Source organism: Orussus abietinus, unplaced genomic scaffold, assembly GCF_000612105.2.
Source record: "Orussus abietinus isolate OABI.00-Male unplaced genomic scaffold, Oabi_2.0 scaffold173, whole genome shotgun sequence".
Lineage (NCBI taxonomy): Eukaryota > Metazoa > Arthropoda > Insecta > Hymenoptera > Orussidae > Orussus > Orussus abietinus.
Genome location: NW_019394381.1, coordinates 161617 through 179978, shown reverse-complemented (window position 1 = coordinate 179978; position 18362 = coordinate 161617). Strand labels below are relative to the sequence as shown.

The following is an 18362-nucleotide window of genomic DNA, read 5'->3' as shown; positions in this document are numbered from 1 at the left end:
TTTTTTAAAGGTGTTGAATAGAACCGTCTGAAACTGACTTATGACTAGTTAGCACCAAGGAATTATCCTGACACTTTTATTATTATAATTTCAATTTTTAATTTAAATTATTTTAACTTAGGCCAGACAAGAACGAAAATGCCGTCAGCTCTCATACTTCGATCAATATACAATTATCGAAGGCTCTGATATGAGAAACGAAAGGGTCAGGACAATTGTACGACAATTTAGAACACTCTGATAATTGATTCTGTAAATCAAAACGTGAAAATATTTATATACTTTTCACAAAACTGGGTGCACCGAATCATTTGGAACCTCATCACGATATTATGGAGACCCCAAGGAAGAACGCGATGCTCGTGAAATTTCATTTTTCTAAAAAATGTCTCTCTTATTTAGCATAGACTAGAACCAAGATCACATTTTTCTTATGAAAAATGAAATTTAATATGCATCGCGTTCTTCCTTAGGGCCTCCATAATCACGTGTCAAAGTTTCAGATAATTCGGTGCACCCAGTTTGGAGAAAAGATTTATAAATATTTTGACGTTTTACACATATAAATATTTATATTTATATATATATATATATATGACCCATATTTGACCCATCCATATCACCCTAAAGTGCGAATCGAAATAGTCTTCAATCGTTGCGAGATTACTTATAACATGCGACATTAATATGCACATTCGTGATCGAGCGAACAATCGGTGTATTATTTATTATTGAGCATCTTCACTATGCAAATTATAAACCTCGGCGATTATCCGCCGATTATTCGACATCTTCCTGATGATCGTTTAACGAGTTTGCAATCAATATTAACGCGGATTTGAAATTATATGCGTATCCTAAAAATGGCCTCGAATAAGCTTCGGACAAAAAGCGTTGCGATGATAAAATGAAAAACTAATCACATTTTCGTTGATATAAATTCATTTGCATTTATAAGAGGATAAAACGCATTGCTTTTCATTTAAACGCTAGAAAATGCAGAGATATCAATAAATATAATCGAGCTGAAAACAATTTCAATGGAAGTTCCGAAAAGAAAAAAGAAATTCTTTCTTAAAGTCAAAGTCGTCAGATTTAATTCTTGTCCCGTAAGTTCAATTGTTTCCTTAAAAAATGATGAAAATGTAGAGATATCAGTGAACATAATCGAATTATAAACAGTTTCGGTGGAAGTTCCGAAAAGAAAAAAAAAAAAAAAGGGAAACGAAGTTCTTTCTTAAAGTCAAAGTCGTGAGATTTAATTCTTGCGTCGTAGGTTCAATTGTTTCCTTAAAAAATGATTATGACAGTGGTACACGTGATAGAAAAATCTAAATAGCAGTTAGCAGGCCAACAGGAAATATCTTCCGGCAATCAAGATGGCCACCCATTCAGATGTGCACGTGATGGGTCTTAGGATTGTTTGTTTCAAAGAAATAATTCATGCAATGATTACACGCGTTGAGGAAAATTCAAGTAATAGGAGGTTAAGATCAATCTATACGATAAAATCAGCGAAAAACATGGCCTGAACCGAAGCATTATTAATATTTAATTTGAAACACTTTATTGGATCGCTGTAAGCGAGTTTGATTAAGTTTTTCTGGAAGCTGAATTTCCGGAAGTTCTGAATCTGACGCGGAAGTCTTTCCCGGAAACCAAGATGGCCGCTAATTTAAACAGTATACGTACAGTCTACATATATACTACAACAGTCTACATACTTACTACAACAGTCTACATACATACTACAACAGTCTACATACACAAGAGGCTCCTTTTTTAACTTAAAGAGCTGAGATATTTTAATATTTCGCATTGAGGAAGCTAAAATGGCCGTCAATTCTAAATAATGTAAAATTCTCCTGCCTTAATAAAAAGTGGACGTAATGATTGAATATACCCTGGAAACTGAAACAACATAGTACTGGCTCAATTTCAAGGCTAAAATCCACAAAAGGCAGGTTTATTTAATTTAAAAACCGTGAATTCCGTGTATCCTGCGTCTTGGCTGCGAAGCTTCCGGAAGTCCCGCGGAGCGGCGCGGAATTCCTTTCAGCAACCAAGATGGCCGCCAATTCTAAATAATAAAAAATACTACTGCCTTAATAAAAAGTGAACGTAATAACTCCATATGCCCCGTAATATTGAAACAACAGAGAAACATTGGCCCAAGTTCAAGGTTAAAATCCACAAAAGGCTCGATTTTAATTTTTAAATTCTACTACCATATTAAAAAGTTTTTAAATTCTACTACCTTATTAAAAAGTGGACGTAACAGCTGCACATGCCCCGAAAAATTGAAACAATAAAGTAAGGGCCTAATTTCAAGGTTAAAATCCACAAAAGGCTCGTTTTTAATTCTTGAATTCTACTACCTTATTAAAAAGTGAACGTAACAGCTGCACATGCCCCGAGAAACTAAAACAATCTTTATTATTGCACATGCCCTGAGAGACTGAAACAATAAAGTAAGGGCCCAATTTCAAGATTAAAATCCACAAAAGGCAAGTTTTTACGACTTAAAAACCGGGAATCCCGGGTATCCTGCGTCTTGGTTGGGAGCTTCCGGAAGTCCCGTGGAGTGGTGCGGAATTTCTCCCGGCAGCCAAGATGGCCGCCAGTTCTAAATAATATAAAATACTACTGCCTTAATAAAAAGCGAACGTAATAACTGCATATGCCCCGTAATACCAAAACAACAGAGAAACATTGGTCCAATTTCAAGGTTAAAATCCACAAAAGGCTCGTTTTTAATTTTTAAATTCTACTACCTCATTAAAAAGTGAACGTAACAGCTGCACATGCCCCGAGAAACTGAAACAATCTTTATTATTGCACATGTCCTGAGAGACTGAAACAATTAAGTAACGGCCCAATTTCAAGATGAAAATCCACAAAAAGCAAGTTTTTACGACTTAAAAACCGGGAATCCCGGGTATCCTGCGTCTTGGTTGGGAGCTTCCGGAAGTCCCGTGGAGCGGCGCGGAGTTCCTTCCGGCAGCCAAGATGGCCGGCGGGCTTGCCGGCGCGCGATTGGCCGTCCCGATCTCGCTTTCCTATCCGGTCGCTTCGATAGGTCATATAAATGCGAGGAGCCGCCGCCGATCGGTTCAGTTTCCACGAAACGAACGCTGCGGCCGACTCGCATAGGAATGACCGTGATATCGCGCGAACACGTGCGAGTAAAGTCCCCGAAATTCGCGGGCCTCCGAAAGAGGCGAGTCTAACCTCTAATTATTTCGGGTCAACATGGCGACGAAACGTTAACCCGAAATTCGCAAAATTTCGTGCCTCTCCGAAAACAGTGCCGCCCCCTCTTCAATTTGTTAAACTAATCGTCTTGCAATTTGCATCACATCTCTCCTCAACGATATCAAATGGATTTTAAATTGTGAAATTCAGACCATTTTTTTTTCTTTTTTCTTTTTCGAAAGTGGTGCTCGATTATTAAACTCCGCTAACCCGAAACTCGGAAAATTTCGCGCCTCTCCGAAAACAGTGCCGCCCTCTATCTTCGATTTATTAAACTAATCGTCTTCCAACTTGCATCGTATCTCTCCTCAACGATGTCGAATGGATTTTAAATGTTAACATTCAGACCGTTTTCCAAGTGACGATTTTTTTCTATTTTTTTGAAAGTAGTGCTTAATTGTTCAAGTCTTTTGGTAAGACTTTGTCAACAGCACAAGGGGCTGCAAATTTATTCAGCCCGTCTGTGCATTTTTGGGTAAGTATGAATTTTTTTTTTTAAACTATTAAACTTGCGTTGGAGTATATACGTACATTATGTACATTCTCGCATATAGATATACCATCTGTACGTACATATACGCACAGTTATACATTATTGAACAATATATATATATATAATTATAAATGATGTTGCATTATTTAATAATGCATATTATTGCAAATAATGTATGTTTATTCACGTATACGATTTAACAAAATTTTGAAATTTACCTTAAGACACTTGGTAAATTTCGAAATTTCGTAAAGAGCGACTAGGACAGTAATTATTATTGTTGCTAACGTGGTGGTTTAAGAAACGTGTACACAATATAAAAAATAGACTAGTAAATAAATGGATTAATGAATATAAATATCCGTTAAAATGTGTCACTATCCTACACAGTTAGAAGGCACTATCTCAAAATATATGAGCGGTCGTGTACGTACATACATGTATAAGCACGTGTATGTACATATATTTACGTATATTATTCTCCCTATTGTTATTAATTCCACGTGCAATAATCGCTTCTGGCTCGGAGAAATATTTGGAAGAAAGTCACGCCCCTCGGCGCGTAAAAATGAAATGCAAATGAGGAAGTCCAGTTTTTAGGAAACGCAAAACGATTCTTTAATTTCACTTTGCGACGAACGGCTTAAGTTTCAGTAACTGCCACTGTAATTTCGCAACGGTATGGCTATTTTTATATTTCCATAATTAAGTAATTAAATTAAAATCAAGTCACCTTACCGACATTTATATTTATGTTGAAGTCTTTTTTAGTCTACCTTGGGAATTATACGAAATAGAATGTTCTATATGTCATTTCGGTAAAGTAATGATGAAGAGATCGATGTAAAACTGTCGAAATCCCGAGAATGCATGATTCTAACGACTGTTTAGGACCAACGTCGCCATCTGTGACGTTTAGCTGCAACTAAATTTTTGTTCTAAAAACGCATTAGCCCCGAGACAAACCAGCAATCTCTTGCAATCGTTGGGGAAAGTATTTTCCATATTTTCCCATATAACTCTGTAATATTCCATTTCTACGGTATTCTAAATTGTTGGAGCTAGATCCTGAAACTCTTTATTTTCAATTCCAACTCTCCAAGAAGCGTAAAGCATCGAAAACGTGCCCGGACCACGCCATGTTAGTTCCCGTCCATGATAAATAAATAAATTTTTGACGAAAAATAAAATTTCGTGATATTCAGGACCTACTTCAGCGCCTCCATATCCCCGTGGTAAAATTTGAAACTAATCGGTACCCCCAATTCGGAGAATACTTTCCCCAACGATTTGACTTCTCAAATATATATAGGCTGACTCTTTCATATTATCTTAATTTCTTGAAAACAAGAATTAAAAAAAAAAAAAAAAAATACTGAATTCTCATTTCGAGGCACAATAGAGATCCGATCCATGCAAAAGATTTCGCGTCCGATTTCGATACGATCGACCGACTTTTGCAATTTACGTAGTGCAATTCTTTCCGGAGATAAATTTCCTGAATACAACTTAAGGAAGAAAACGAAACAAAAAAAATTGCAATTAAATGGCCACATTACCGCCCAATCTGATTTATGCAAACGATTTCCCATTCAATTTTAGCGATCGCATCAAAGGACAGACTTCCGGTATTTATGTCAGGTATTTCTTTTTTTTTCTCCTAGAAAGATAAATTTCCTGATTACAGATTAAAAAGAAAAAATCTCCCTTGAGAGGCACAATAGAGATTCAGTTAATGCGAACGATTTAGCATACATTTCTGACGGTCGCAACAATGGACTAATTTCTTAGGATATACTTCAAGGAGATTGTTTTGTTTTTTTTTTTACAAAAATCAATAATTCACAGTGGATCGCCATAAATTTGAATGCGGAACTTATTCCGAGGTTTCGCTTGCGGCTCGATTATTATTGCACTTTTTCTGAACAGGTATTATTATATGTTAATGCACGCACGTCATCGAGGGCAATAGCAACTCTTCTTTTCTCCCGCTATTCTGTTTTTTTTTCCTTTTTTTTTCCTTATTGGCGATCTATTTACCTCGGAAACTCGACATTAAAATGACGAATCGTTATTCAATCGAGGCATCTTCGATCATATCCTTTCTTGCCTTTCCGTTCTTTTTTTAATAAAAATCTGTATATTACCTTCCAGATTCTGAAAGGCTAACAAATTGTGATTCATCCAGTCTCATTGAGATTTAATTGACAATCAACAGGTGTTCCCAAAAAATTAAAAAATTTCCATACATCCTCGGTAGATACGCTAAATCTCGTGCAAAATAATAAATTAATTGAACATTTCCAGATCTTCCCAAGAAATTCGAAAATTTGCATCTTCGATAGATACGCTAAACCAAAGTGCGAAATAATGGATTAATTGAAAATCTCCAGATCTTCCCAAGAAATTCGAATATTTCCATACATTCTTGATAGATACGCGAAAGCCCGCGCAAAATAATGAATTAATTGAAAATCTACAGATCTTCCCAAGAAATTCGAAAATTAGCATACATCCTCGGTAGATACGCTAAATCTCGTGCAAAATAATAAATTAATTGAACATTTCCAGATCTTCCCAAGAAATTCGAAAATTTCCATAAAAAAATTCATCTAGACCCTTTTTGGGGGTAATGCCGTTTTCAATACTCAAGTGGTAAGCTGGCAGGACCCATTACCGACATTTATATTCATGTTGAAGTCTTTTACAGTCTACGTTGAGAATTATACGAACTTAAGGGTTCCATATGTCATTTCGATAAAGTAATAGAGAAGGTCCATTTATCGACATTACAGATTCGTGGTTTTCGACGAGATTAATGCACGGATCGCATAGAAAAAATTCACCTTGAAGTCTTTTACAGTCTACGTTGAGAATTATACGAACTGAAGCATTCCATATCTCATTCCGGTAAAGTAACGACAAGAAGATCGATGTAAAACTGTCGAAATCCCACGAATTCATGATTGTTTATATTTCGACGAACCAACGTCGCCATCTGTGAGGTTTGGCTGCAACTAAATTTTTTCTCTAAAAACACGGGTTAGCCGCAGGACGGGCCAGCATTCTCTTGCAATCATTGGGGAAAGTATTTACCACATTTTCCCATCCGACTCTGTAATATTCCATTTCTACGGTATTCTAAATTGTTCGAGCTAGGTCCTGAAACTCTTCATTTTCGATTCTAACCCCCCAAGAAGCGTAAAACGTCGAAAACGTGCACGGACGACGCCATGTTGGTTCTAGTCCATGAGAAATAAATGATGTATGAGAAATTAATTTTCATGAGTTTCGGGAGCTACTTTAGGGCCTGGATACTTTGATATCACCTTAAAATGACGGCAAGAAGCGGCGATTAGGCCAGCGCGTGTTTCGCAAAAATTCGCAGTCAGGTTTGCATACAAAATGAGACGGGGAAAGGAGAAACAATGACTACCTCACGAGTCATTGTTTCTCCTTTCGTGTTTGAATAATGGCTTCTTTAGGCTTCCGAGGCGTTTTAAGAAAGACCGAGCTCATCGCGACTTTATGTAACGAGTCACTATCGTGTTCGCTTTGTGATTCGCGACGTGCTCGCCTTCGATAATCGCAATTCATTATTTCGCACGAGGTTTAGCGTATCTGTCGAGGATGTATGGAAATTTTCGAATTTCCTGGGAACATCTACAGATTGTCAATTAATTCATTGTTTCGCACGAGCTTCCGCGTATCTATCAAGGATGGATGCAAGTTTTCGAATTTCTTGGGAACCTCTACAGATTGTCAATTAAATCATTATTTCGCACGAGGTTTAGCGTATCTATTGAGGATGGATGCAAATTTTCGAATTTGGGAACATTTACAGATTGGCAATTAATTCATTGTTTCCCATGAGGTTTAGCGTATCTATTGAGGATGGATGCAAATTTTCGAATTTGGGAACATTTACAGATTGGCAATTAATTCATTATTTCGCACGAGCTTCCGCGTATCTATCAAGGATGTATGGACGTAGATTAAATTTATTAGCGTCTTTCATATCCTCTTAAGGAGATCCTAAATAGGATAAAGGTGTCGACTCAGTAATTTTTTCTATGCAATCCGTGCATTAATCTCGACGAAAACCACGAATCTGTAATGTCGATAAATGTACCTTCTCTATTACTTTATCGAAATGACATATGGAACCCTTAAGTTCGTATAATTCTCAACGTAGACTGTAAAAGACATCAACATGAATATAAATGTCGGTAATGAGACGTGCCAGCTTATGTTCCCACTTGAGTATTCAAAACGGTATTACCCCCAAAAAGGATATAGATGAATTTTCCTTATCAACGTCGATTAAATTTCTTAGCGCCTTTCATATCCTCTTAAGGAGATCTTACAAATGGAGATCCTAAATAGGATAAAATTATCGACTCAGGAATTTTTTCTATGCAATCCGTGCATTAAACTCGACGAAAACCACGAATCTGTAATGTCGATAAATGTACCTTCTCCCCTTCCTCGTGGTCGTGCGGCAGTTTCGATAAGAAATCGGAAAACGCGAGTCGATCGGACTCTTGGCGGGTCGTTTGAACGCGACGAGTGACTCCTAGACAATTGTCTTTGCATTTCCTGCCCCCACCTCCAGAAGGCAATTACCCTCAACTGGATAATGCTATGTGACGAATCTACGCGATCCCCGAGACGTTACGTGAGGTTCAGATGCACCTTGCAATTCCTCCTTTCGGTTTCATGACTCTATCGTTTCTTCTCTTCCAGTGCCGAAGAAGAGCGACCGAAGATGATAACCAGGGCGAAGCACTGGTGGAAAATCGTCCTCAACGGCGACTCGAAGGGCGTAAGTACCGAACAATCCACTATATTATTAAAGTCGTAACGAATTTTTCATTTGCCTTTCGCTGTATATGAAGGCTTCACATCATAAACTTTCGCTCTCCCAATACGTTTTTTCCTTTTTCTTTCTTTTCACTTTCATTTTTGCTTTCGGTATAAGTGTTTCCGTTACATTAGTAGGGTTGTAACGAACAGTTTCGCTTTCGCTTTGTGTGAAAGTTTCGCATTATTTCGGCTTTCGCGATGTGATTTAGCTTCTTTCACTTTAGAGTGACACCCTGCGCCATCTGTGATTTCCATGTCAACTAAATTTTCACTCCGAGGCCTCGTATTACCATCGTTTTAGCAAGGCAGCGCATAAGACGCTTCTTTTGCCTTTATCCCTCTGTAAAATCGATTCCAATCTATATTTTTGCTTGAAAAAATTCCGAGGGACTGTATAAACGTTAATAAATATATGATAAAAAATCCAAGATGGGGTATTTTCATGGTTCGTTAGAAAAAAATCAGAAAAAAGGCGAAAAAATACGACCATCGCAGGGTACGACTGCTTAAGGTGTATACGTGCTCTCAGTGCCCTCTGCAGTTAATCAGGGCCTCAGAAACCACGAATCCATATGATTTCAGGAGTTTTACGTCTATTTCATTATAATTATTCTACGAAAACGACAGGTGGAGTGTTCCATTAAGTACAATACCCAATATAATTCGCCACGGCACTCGATACAAGTACAAACGTCGGCAACGGAGGAGCTTATAAAATCCTTCTTTACCGACGTCGATCGAGTTCCTCGACGTGTTTCACATCCCCTTAAGGTCAGAACTCCCAGGAACCATCCAGCTCTCAAATAAAGTCCCGATTTTCCGATTTCGCGAGGAATATACACGCCAGTGAAAGGAAATCCGGGGATTCGAATCCTCGTATCCGCCGGCCAGGGCCGTCCTCGAGGAAATATGAAAACAACAATGGGTCGTAAACTCCCATCGATCTGCTATCGGCATAAAAAGTTAGCGAAAATGTCAGGGCTTCATTAGAGAGCGGTGATATATTTCACCGATAGGAATCGATTACGATCGTTCGATGACAGAAAATGCCTTCCAGGAATATCCGCGCCGTCCCTGCGCGGCCTTCGGACGCCGTAGGAAAGGGACCCAGCGGATCGCTGGAAATAAATCAATAAATAAATAACAATCGATCGGCGGGCGACGCGACCTTCGGCGGAGCCCGAGATAAAGGCCTACGGTGCAATCATAAGGAATTCCCGGGAGTTTTCTAACCTGCCAGCTAAGTTATCTCGCAAATTAATCGTCCAATCAACCCTCGAGGTCTCTCATTGATTTGAACTTCGCGCCAAGTTGCAAAATAGGTCGCACTAGCAGAGACACGAGGAGAAGAGCGACTCTTGTGAGAGTTCATTACATCTCAGACACGAACCGCTTTCTGTAGGTTGATATATGAGAGTCAGGCGCCGACCTGGTGGCCGTGAATCGAACTAATCAGGACCATTTTACAATTTAAAACACTCTGCTAATCGATAAACTCGCATTTGAACGGGATTAAGGCAGTTCTGTGCCAAAACGATGGGAATACGAGGTCTCGGAGTGATAATTTAATTGACCTGGACATCACAGATGGCGCAGAGTGTCCCTCTGCAGTCAATTAGGGCCCCAGAAAGCAAAATGGTGTCGAGCTCTCATATTTCGATCAATATACAATTATTGAAGGCTCTGATATGTGAAACGAAAGGGTCAGGACAATTTTACGACAATTTAGAACACTCTGATAGTCGATACACTCGCATTTGAACGAGATTAAGGCAAAAAAAGTGTCTTATGCGCTTCTATGCTAATTAATTAGGGCCTCGGAAACCACAAAACCAGGGGATTTCTTGTGTTTAACTTCGATTTCTTAACAATCACTGTACGAAAACGACATGTAGAGTATTCCATTTAGTGCAATACCCAATATAATTCGCCACAGCCGTCAGTATAAAAACGAATGTCGGCAACGTAGGTATTTAAAAAAAAATCTTTATCGACGTCGATCAAGTTCCTCGACGTGTTTCACTCCACTTTAAGGATATAAACCGGAATTTCTTTCTAAATTAGTAGCGCAAGTTGTCCGATGAAATCGTTAACGTTGGGTTTACTCTCTTCTTGTAGATCCTCGCAGGATTAGCTGCTCATTCGGGACAGATCTCCGTTGGGCTTTCCCAAGGATTCAGTGCAGTACTGGTTCCAAAGCTTCTCGACTCCCAGTTTGCGACTGTCTCGGAGACAACCTGGATAGCATCCCTGGGGGTGATCTCGAATCCTGTAGGAGCCCTCCTCGCAGGATGTACATCAGAGTGGTTCGGACGAAGATCCGCAATTGCCCTGGCGACTCTCCCCCACGCAGCAGGATGGCTCCTGATAGCCATGTCTTCAAATGTGCAGATGCTCTACATAGGTAGATTCATTAGTGGGATCGGCACTGGGATGGCTAATGGAATCTACCTATACGTCAGCGAAGTATGTCTCTCCAACATCACAAGACTCTGAAACGATACAACATATTGCTCTATATTCACATATGACTTGCAGCAGTAAAAGACGTCTTCTATATCTAGTCTTTAACCAGTTAACCCTTTGAGGCACGAAATTTTAGAAGAATAGAAAGGTCTACGTTGCACAGAAATTTCATTTCTTTTTAAATTGAACATTTTGCTTTATGTTTATTAGTTCCCAGTTCGAAGAAAAGTTCCATAAATAATCAACCCCTCAGATTCCACTTTTGTATCACCTTAATTATCTAAATTAAATGGCTAAAAGATGTCTTTTGATACTGACAGTGAGGTAGGAGTACGAGCCATAGTCGTCCTTAAATTTAATGTTTCGATAAATCTACTGTTAATTAAGACTAATCGTTGAACATTAAATTCAGGCAGCAGCACCACACCAAAGACCTTGGCTAGCGAGTTCGGGGCCAGTTTTGGTCTCCTTCGGAGTATTAATAATTTACATTCTGGGTGCCTTGACAACCTGGCAAAGAACTGCAGCCATCGGTGTTGGTCCAGCGATTCTCTCATTAGCCTTAATCAGGTACGGTATCAAAATGAAGTGACAAATGCCATAATTGGTATAGATTAATAAACATTCTTCTGCTTCCAGGATGCTTCCGGAGACTCCAGCATGGCTAGTTTCAAAGAGTAGGCCAGAGGAAGCGAGAGAGTCTCTTCTCTGGCTTCGTGGTCCTGGCGCAGCCATGGAAAGTGAATATCAAGAACTCTGCGAGTGCAACATGAAGCGAGAATGTCAGAAAAGCAGTTTAATAGACGCACTTCACGAGTCCTGCGTTTGGAAGCCGTTCTTGATTCTACTTCTTTTCTTCACTCTTCAACAATTCTCAGGGATTTACATCATCCTCTTCTACGCCGTCACAGTGTTAACAGACATTGGTGTCAGTGTAGACGAATACTTCGGTAGCGTTGGCATTGGTGTTGTAAGATTATTTACATCAATAATCGGCGCTGCCTTAGCCAGAAATTTCGGGAGGAAGACCATGGCCTGTATCAGTGGTCTGGGAATGTTCGTCTCCGCAGTTGGAGTTGCACTGTCGATAAGGTAACTCTTCCTAAAATTTATATTGTTCGTTCAATATTTAAGATGATATGGTAAGGCGCTGAGACATTTAATCCAGATCGATAAATTAAAATCCATCTATACTCTTTTTGGTGGTAACGCCATTTTGTATACTCAAGTGGGAACATACGTTGGCATGTCACGTTACCTTAATGTAATATTCTAATACCTTAATGTATTATTCAGGTACAACATACCATCCTGGATTCCATTGATCTGTATCGGCAGTCACGTTGGCTTCTCGATGATTGGCTATTTGACGTTACCCTGGGTGATGACATCCGAGCTTTATCCACTGAGGTTTCGAGGATCTCTTGGTGGCTTGACGACAAGTCTTGCCCAGTTATTAACCTTCTCTGCAATCAAAACATATCCAGATTTAAGGTCTACAATTGGACTAGAAGCTACGGTATGGATATTCAGCTGCTCGAGTCTTCTCGGTGCAGTGTTTGCCTTGACTGTGCTTCCGGAGACACTAGGTAGGAGTTTGGAACAAATAGAAACAGCATTTTCTCAAGAAACCGTCCATGTTGATCCAGAGTCACCGTCCATGATTGCGGCACCAAAGAATGTGACACTTAAGAGATACGCCTCAATTCTGGAAGAGAAGAATCTCGACAACACACCCTATGTTTACGATAACTACTGCTTCGATTCATCTACGGAAGGTTCCACAAAGAAAGAGAATTGTAAAACTGTAAGCGACAAAGTATCTAAAAGTTGCCTTTCACTGGAACATATGTACCTTTGAGTGATTATGATAATCACCGATAAATTATGACCATCGATAGGGCACTGCTAATTACAGCAGTTATTATTAACCCTTTGACTGTGAACGACGCATGTATGCATCCGACACTTGGTCTACTATTGCCTGTACATGTTCATGAATTTCGCCGAGAGTCAAAAGAGCTTAGAAGTCAAAGGGTTAAATAAGGCAAAGTGCGATTGATCAAAATCCTTCTACGCAAGATTTGCCACGACTCAACTACTGAAGAAGATTACCTTTTAGATATTGAATCGACCGCAGAATGAATCTGCTAAAATTATTTACGAGGTACACACATCACAAAATCCTGTTAATCACGGATCAAATTATAATCAAGAGAGGTTATACTTTGTCATCGTTACGAAGCTAAAAAATTCAAGCTACTGTGATAACCAATGAAACCGACAAAGTTTTCAATATAACTTATAAGGCATTGCAGAGCAAAGATCCTTATTCATTGTTGATGATTCGTTCTCTCAGGATTGTTTGTACACTCAACAAACACCAGTCAGTATTACAGATATTCCTAAATTGTGATTTACGTAGTGTAGTTATTTACTTAGGTACTTAGTTTCAAAACACTAGGAACTTGAAAATAAGACACATAATTGGAAGTGACGAGCAGACCGTTCATTAATCTACATTAATGGAAGCGTCATTGACAATTTGTTATTATGGTATTGCAACATTGATATCGTAGGCGGTGAAGAACCTAAGTTATCATATTTACACATTGCCGAACGAGCGATGCCTTATTTTTAAACCAGAAACTCAGTGGACGTATATCTTTTTTACGATATATTTAACCTTGTCTCTACTACAAGTAAAATGTTCGAAGCATGTAACTAAACAATTGTAAATACACACACATGACTCGCCAATCCCTCTCCGTAGTAATTTAAAATAAATTATTTCATTTCAGTTCTCCCAAACTTCTTCTAATACTTCTAAACATGAACTCGTCATACTTTTAAATACGCTGAATAGGACGTCAATACAAATCGCGATATAATTAAAATACCACAGTCGAACAAAACATTATTATATAATTTTCTCGTTGCGTATCAACTCGTGACAAGCAGACCACCAACCACTGCCAATAGTATACAGGATTAGGTAAATATAATACGTCACGTAATATACGTCATTTTCTACGTGTACATTATGACGTGTAACACGTCCCTAGTTTTCAACGCAAACACAAAGTATTGGACTGATGCATAAGTATGGCATTTTATATGTTACGTTACATGTAAAAACTGCCTTTATTTATGCATCGATCCCATATATTATGCCCTTCTGTTTCTAAATAGGACATAATAAATCCAATTTAAAATTTGATATCAAGCAGGGTGAAGTCGAAAGAAGTTTGAACGCAAGTGCCAAATTAATTATTTCTGACAAATTCTGATGAAATACATATATCATGCATCTGCAGCAACGATCACATTAGGAACGTAAAATTCTAAACAGCACATTAGGAACGTAAAATTCAAAACATATTTAAATACACGCGACGAATTTATTTGTTATTCCTTAAAGGCATTTACGCGTTTACATATATGTTAAAAAACGTTTATAACCTAGCGGATGCCGTACATCGTCAACCTGAGTTATTCTCCGTATTAGAAACATAATTCACTGGTTTTCTGCGATTTTCTACGGTAAACTACTTAATTTACGTAATATATGTGAAAAAGCCTCGAAAAACGGGAAATTACCCAACCCGCCATTGTCCACATTCACATATCACAAACGTCCAGAATATCAGCTTCCACTCGCAGTTATATCTCCTTAAATATGGTCAAACTATCAAATAAATTGAATATCATCTCGAGTATAAGTCCCTTTACAGGTAGGATTCCACAATGCAATTAACAAAGAACATTAAACACTCTCTCGATCTGAACGTCGCCATGACACTTTTCTAAGATGGCCGCCATTGCCACCGCCCGCTTCTGTTCTCCTAATGCGAAAGCGCGTTACTGGCAGCCGATCTTTGAAATTAAATAATTTATACGCACCGCCTGAGCGTACCTCCTCACGGCCGTGCTCCTCCGTTAAGCAGTTATCAATTTCGGGCCTTCCTTCCGTCACTCCAAGGATCGTCGGCGCGCGTCGTCAACCGTCGCTTTCTACGCTGGCCATCTTGGAAATCACGCGGCCATCTTGGAAACCGCGTGCCACCTCCTCGCCGCCATATTGGCCGCATTCCTCTCGAGGAATTTCAAAGCCTTTTCGTTCTCCGCCAGCTTGGGAGGGAGTCACGCCTCAGGCCTCGTGCCACCACCTCCCATGCTTCTCCCCTTGCCCGAATTTATCAATTCCGAGTCTTTTCGTCCGTTTCAACTTCGAGCTCGCACCGATGTCGAGCTCCTCGCGCCGCTGCTACCTGGATACTGAACGACGAATTTCGACCCTTTCTATCAGTGGTCCGTAGAAATCCGAACTTGACCACCGATCTTCTCCTTCTGTATCGGACATCGAGTCGATTCTTCCCGCGAGCGCGCTCGTCCCCAACGCTTCCGAAAATGTATCTCGCTTTATGGACCGCGATAGGACGCTACAAAGAACTTGAGCTGGAGATAAATAAACACGGATCGTTCCTCCCACTGATGACGTAATTACTTCCGTATATTTAATGATTCCGTGCATACGATACGGTGGCGCCACGTCGCGGACAACTCCTGAACCCGTTCCAACTTTCCCGCCGGTATTATAAATCCCTCCCACCAAAAGAATAAGTTATAAAATTAGGTTTATTTAATACACGGTTTTAATGTTCACATATTTCATTCATTATACAGGGGTCTTTGAGATGATTAACCCTTCTATATGAATTTCCGCATTTTTTTTCAGGCAGTGGAAAAGAAATGCTGGAACATTCCTAATAAACACTTCGTTTAATTACTTTTATATTTTTAATAGAATCGTGATGAGTGCATGTAAAATATTCCCCGTACTGGTATAATGTACTTTGTCAGTCTTGACTGTTATAATCTATGCTTAGGTGGGACGTAAAATTCGATCAAGCTATATAACGAGTCTATTGCCGAAGTGCTTCCGAGGTGGCGTCTAGGTTATGCTTCTCTGGTTCGTTTACACGAATTTCGACCCTTTCAACCTTACCCGGCATGCCAGTCGGATACCTCTTATCGATTCGTGGAATCCTGATACGAAATCCCGTATTTCGACACAATTCTGTCATCTGAAACGTCAAAACGACGAGAGAGGAACGAGGAAGATAGATACGCGCGCTCCTCGAGAATGACCGGCCGACGCGAGCTGCCTTACCGGCCGAGTAACGAGCCTCGTCGACCTCTTCGGGATTCATGCGATCTTGATATTAAATCGACAATTTTTGAGCCATCCTGCCGCCAAATGGAGACCAGCAAAATGATCAGTTGTCCATCCAGGAACACACGAATCCCCTGACCGCGTCCTTTAGATGAAACTCTAAAGTCTATTGCACAATTGGGGACAACTGGAACGAGGTTTTCGGCCAATCAGTGTTGATTCTCCGGGCATCGAACGAACCCCTTGGACAATTGGAGAAAAAACCCATTTCGCTGCAGCGATTCTATTGGTCGCCGCGTCGACGCCATTTGCAATCCGACAGCCAATAGGAATGCTTTCCTGTTTACGCGCGAATTACGAACCTAGATGATACTTTGTTATTGGAAGATGTGGGATTTACATACATAGAATTAAGAGGACCTACTGACAGGGTTAAGATGGCATGAAAGGGTACTTCTGTATATATATACGTCAAAATATTTATAAAAACTCGTTCGCCCTTTTGGAAGGGCGGAGGATGTCCGTGAATATGCATTAAAATAATATAACATGTTACCTTAGTAAGTGGGAAATAGTAACAAATATCTAACTTTGATCTTACTTTTATGCTACATAACACGTTAGCTTCGAAAATGTAACATTAACCTATCAGTTATATTAGAGTGTTCTGTGGGAAGTGATGTTAAAATATGTTAAAGGATACTACGTACTAAAATATCACGAGAAGCTTCGTTTCAAACACAAAGACAGTGAAGGTTCTCACAAATAAATGAAACAATTAAGGAAAGAGACCTTTCTCCACTGACATCATTAGCCGACGTCCTTTTATTTTTGGAAGAATGTATAATTACAATGTTGCGTCTTAGGTTAACTTCCGGCTTCCTAAGATTAGTATTTACAGTAAAAATAAACTTGTAACTCCTGTTATTTTCCGCACTCCTTAATAAATAGTCGGCTTATTGATTAAGTAGAAAAGCGTCAGCCTCGTGGGAATAGGGTCCTCTAATATTAATAAATGCGAATTATCGAAATGTCACTCGATGTCCTAAGGGGACTTGCACCGTTTCCCCGGGTAATTGTATGTATAATCGCCTATAATCCTTTCGTTAGAAACGTAGTAAAGCTCTAAATCTCTTTTACATTAAATGTAGACACCTTAATAACAAAATATCTTCCTCGTACATGGAATTACATTATTTAGTTACTTGCAACAATTGCGAGACATTTTCTACATTCGGTAGACCTCTCCAACCGAACTTTTTCTGGCAATTGCAATTAAGTAGTTTTTTTCTTCTGTTTTTTCTTTTTTTTTCAAATCATTACTGGTTTAAATTGCGCATTGTAGAATGACGTCCAATCAGTCATCACATTTACAGCATTAGGTCTTATCACAATAACATAATATCAATGCGATTGGTCCTAATTATTAGGAAATTAAATTGGAATTTTAAGCGAACAGTCATTCTATATATATTAAAACGTCAAAATATTTATAACTTTTCTCCAAACTGAGTGCACCGAATCATTTGAAACTTCAACACGTGATTATGAAGGCCCTAAGGAAGGATGTGATGCTCGTGAAATTTAATTTTTTAACAAAAAATTGTTTTTTTTACTTAGCTTACACTAGGACCAAAATCACATTTTTTTCTGACAAATGAAATTTCATAAACAAAGCGGTCTTCCTTAGGGCCTCCATAATCACCTGTTGAAGTTTCGAATGATTCGATACACCCAGTTTGGAGAAAAGTTTTATAAACATTCTTATATATATATATAAGAATGTTTATATATATATTTATAATATATTTATCATATCGCCTTAATACAAAATTAAGTCAGAATACATGATTTATGTTCATATGGTTTCAAAGCATTAAAAAATTAAGACATCATGAGGTTGAATTAATATCGACAACATAATAATGTAGTTCTTGACAGTATTTAATCAGAATTTTTAGGGGAAAAAATAAAAAATCGGTTGTTAACGACATGTTAATGAAACATTTCGATAAAACCTTGGTACGTTTTTCAATTTTTTTTGTTTTGTCAAATAAGCAAAGTTACTTAGCATGGAAGACTTGAATCTTTACGCAAATCAAATAA

The 18362-nt window shown here is 38.8% G+C and overlaps 1 protein-coding gene and 1 long non-coding RNA gene across 3 annotated transcripts; one reads left to right on the top strand and one right to left on the bottom strand.

Moving 5' to 3' along the window:
* The first annotated feature begins 591 nt into the window (after nucleotides 1-591).
* On the top strand, nucleotides 592-13891 carry LOC105697952 (facilitated trehalose transporter Tret1). Of its 2 annotated transcripts, XM_012421713.2 has the most exons (6): nucleotides 592-3730; nucleotides 8495-8573; nucleotides 10733-11080; nucleotides 11493-11650; nucleotides 11720-12172; nucleotides 12377-13891. In XM_012421713.2, exons 2-6 carry the CDS (start codon nucleotides 8517-8519, stop codon nucleotides 12939-12941), a joined length of 1581 nt encoding a protein of 526 aa, XP_012277136.1. In that variant the 5' UTR covers nucleotides 592-3730; nucleotides 8495-8516; the 3' UTR covers nucleotides 12942-13891. The 2 variants fall into 2 exon arrangements, with proteins under 2 accessions (XP_012277136.1, XP_012277144.1); XM_012421721.2 differs by lacking the exon at nucleotides 592-3730 and having other exon boundaries at nucleotides 8032-8573.
* LOC105697969 lies at nucleotides 12043-15515 on the bottom strand. The gene is made up of 3 exons (XR_001103896.2): nucleotides 14984-15515; nucleotides 12388-12546; nucleotides 12043-12182 (listed from the first exon to the last, which is right to left on the bottom strand). It is a non-coding gene; the product is annotated as an uncharacterized LOC105697969 (long non-coding RNA).
* Between the last annotated feature and the right edge of the window lie 2847 nt (nucleotides 15516-18362).

What these genes read in the sequence shown, in the direction of transcription:
- LOC105697952 (XM_012421713.2), top strand. Translation starts at nt 8,517, where the DNA reads ATGATAACCAGGGCGAAGCACTGGTGGAAAATCGTCCTCAACGGCGAC. An exon ending in TCAACGGCGACTCGAAGGGC is followed by an intron (nt 8,574 to 10,732) that starts GTAAGTACCGAA and finishes CTCTTCTTGTAG; the next exon opens with ATCCTCGCAGGATTAGCTGC. An exon ending in CTCTCATTAGCCTTAATCAG is followed by an intron (nt 11,651 to 11,719) that starts GTACGGTATCAA and finishes TTCTGCTTCCAG; the next exon opens with GATGCTTCCGGAGACTCCAG.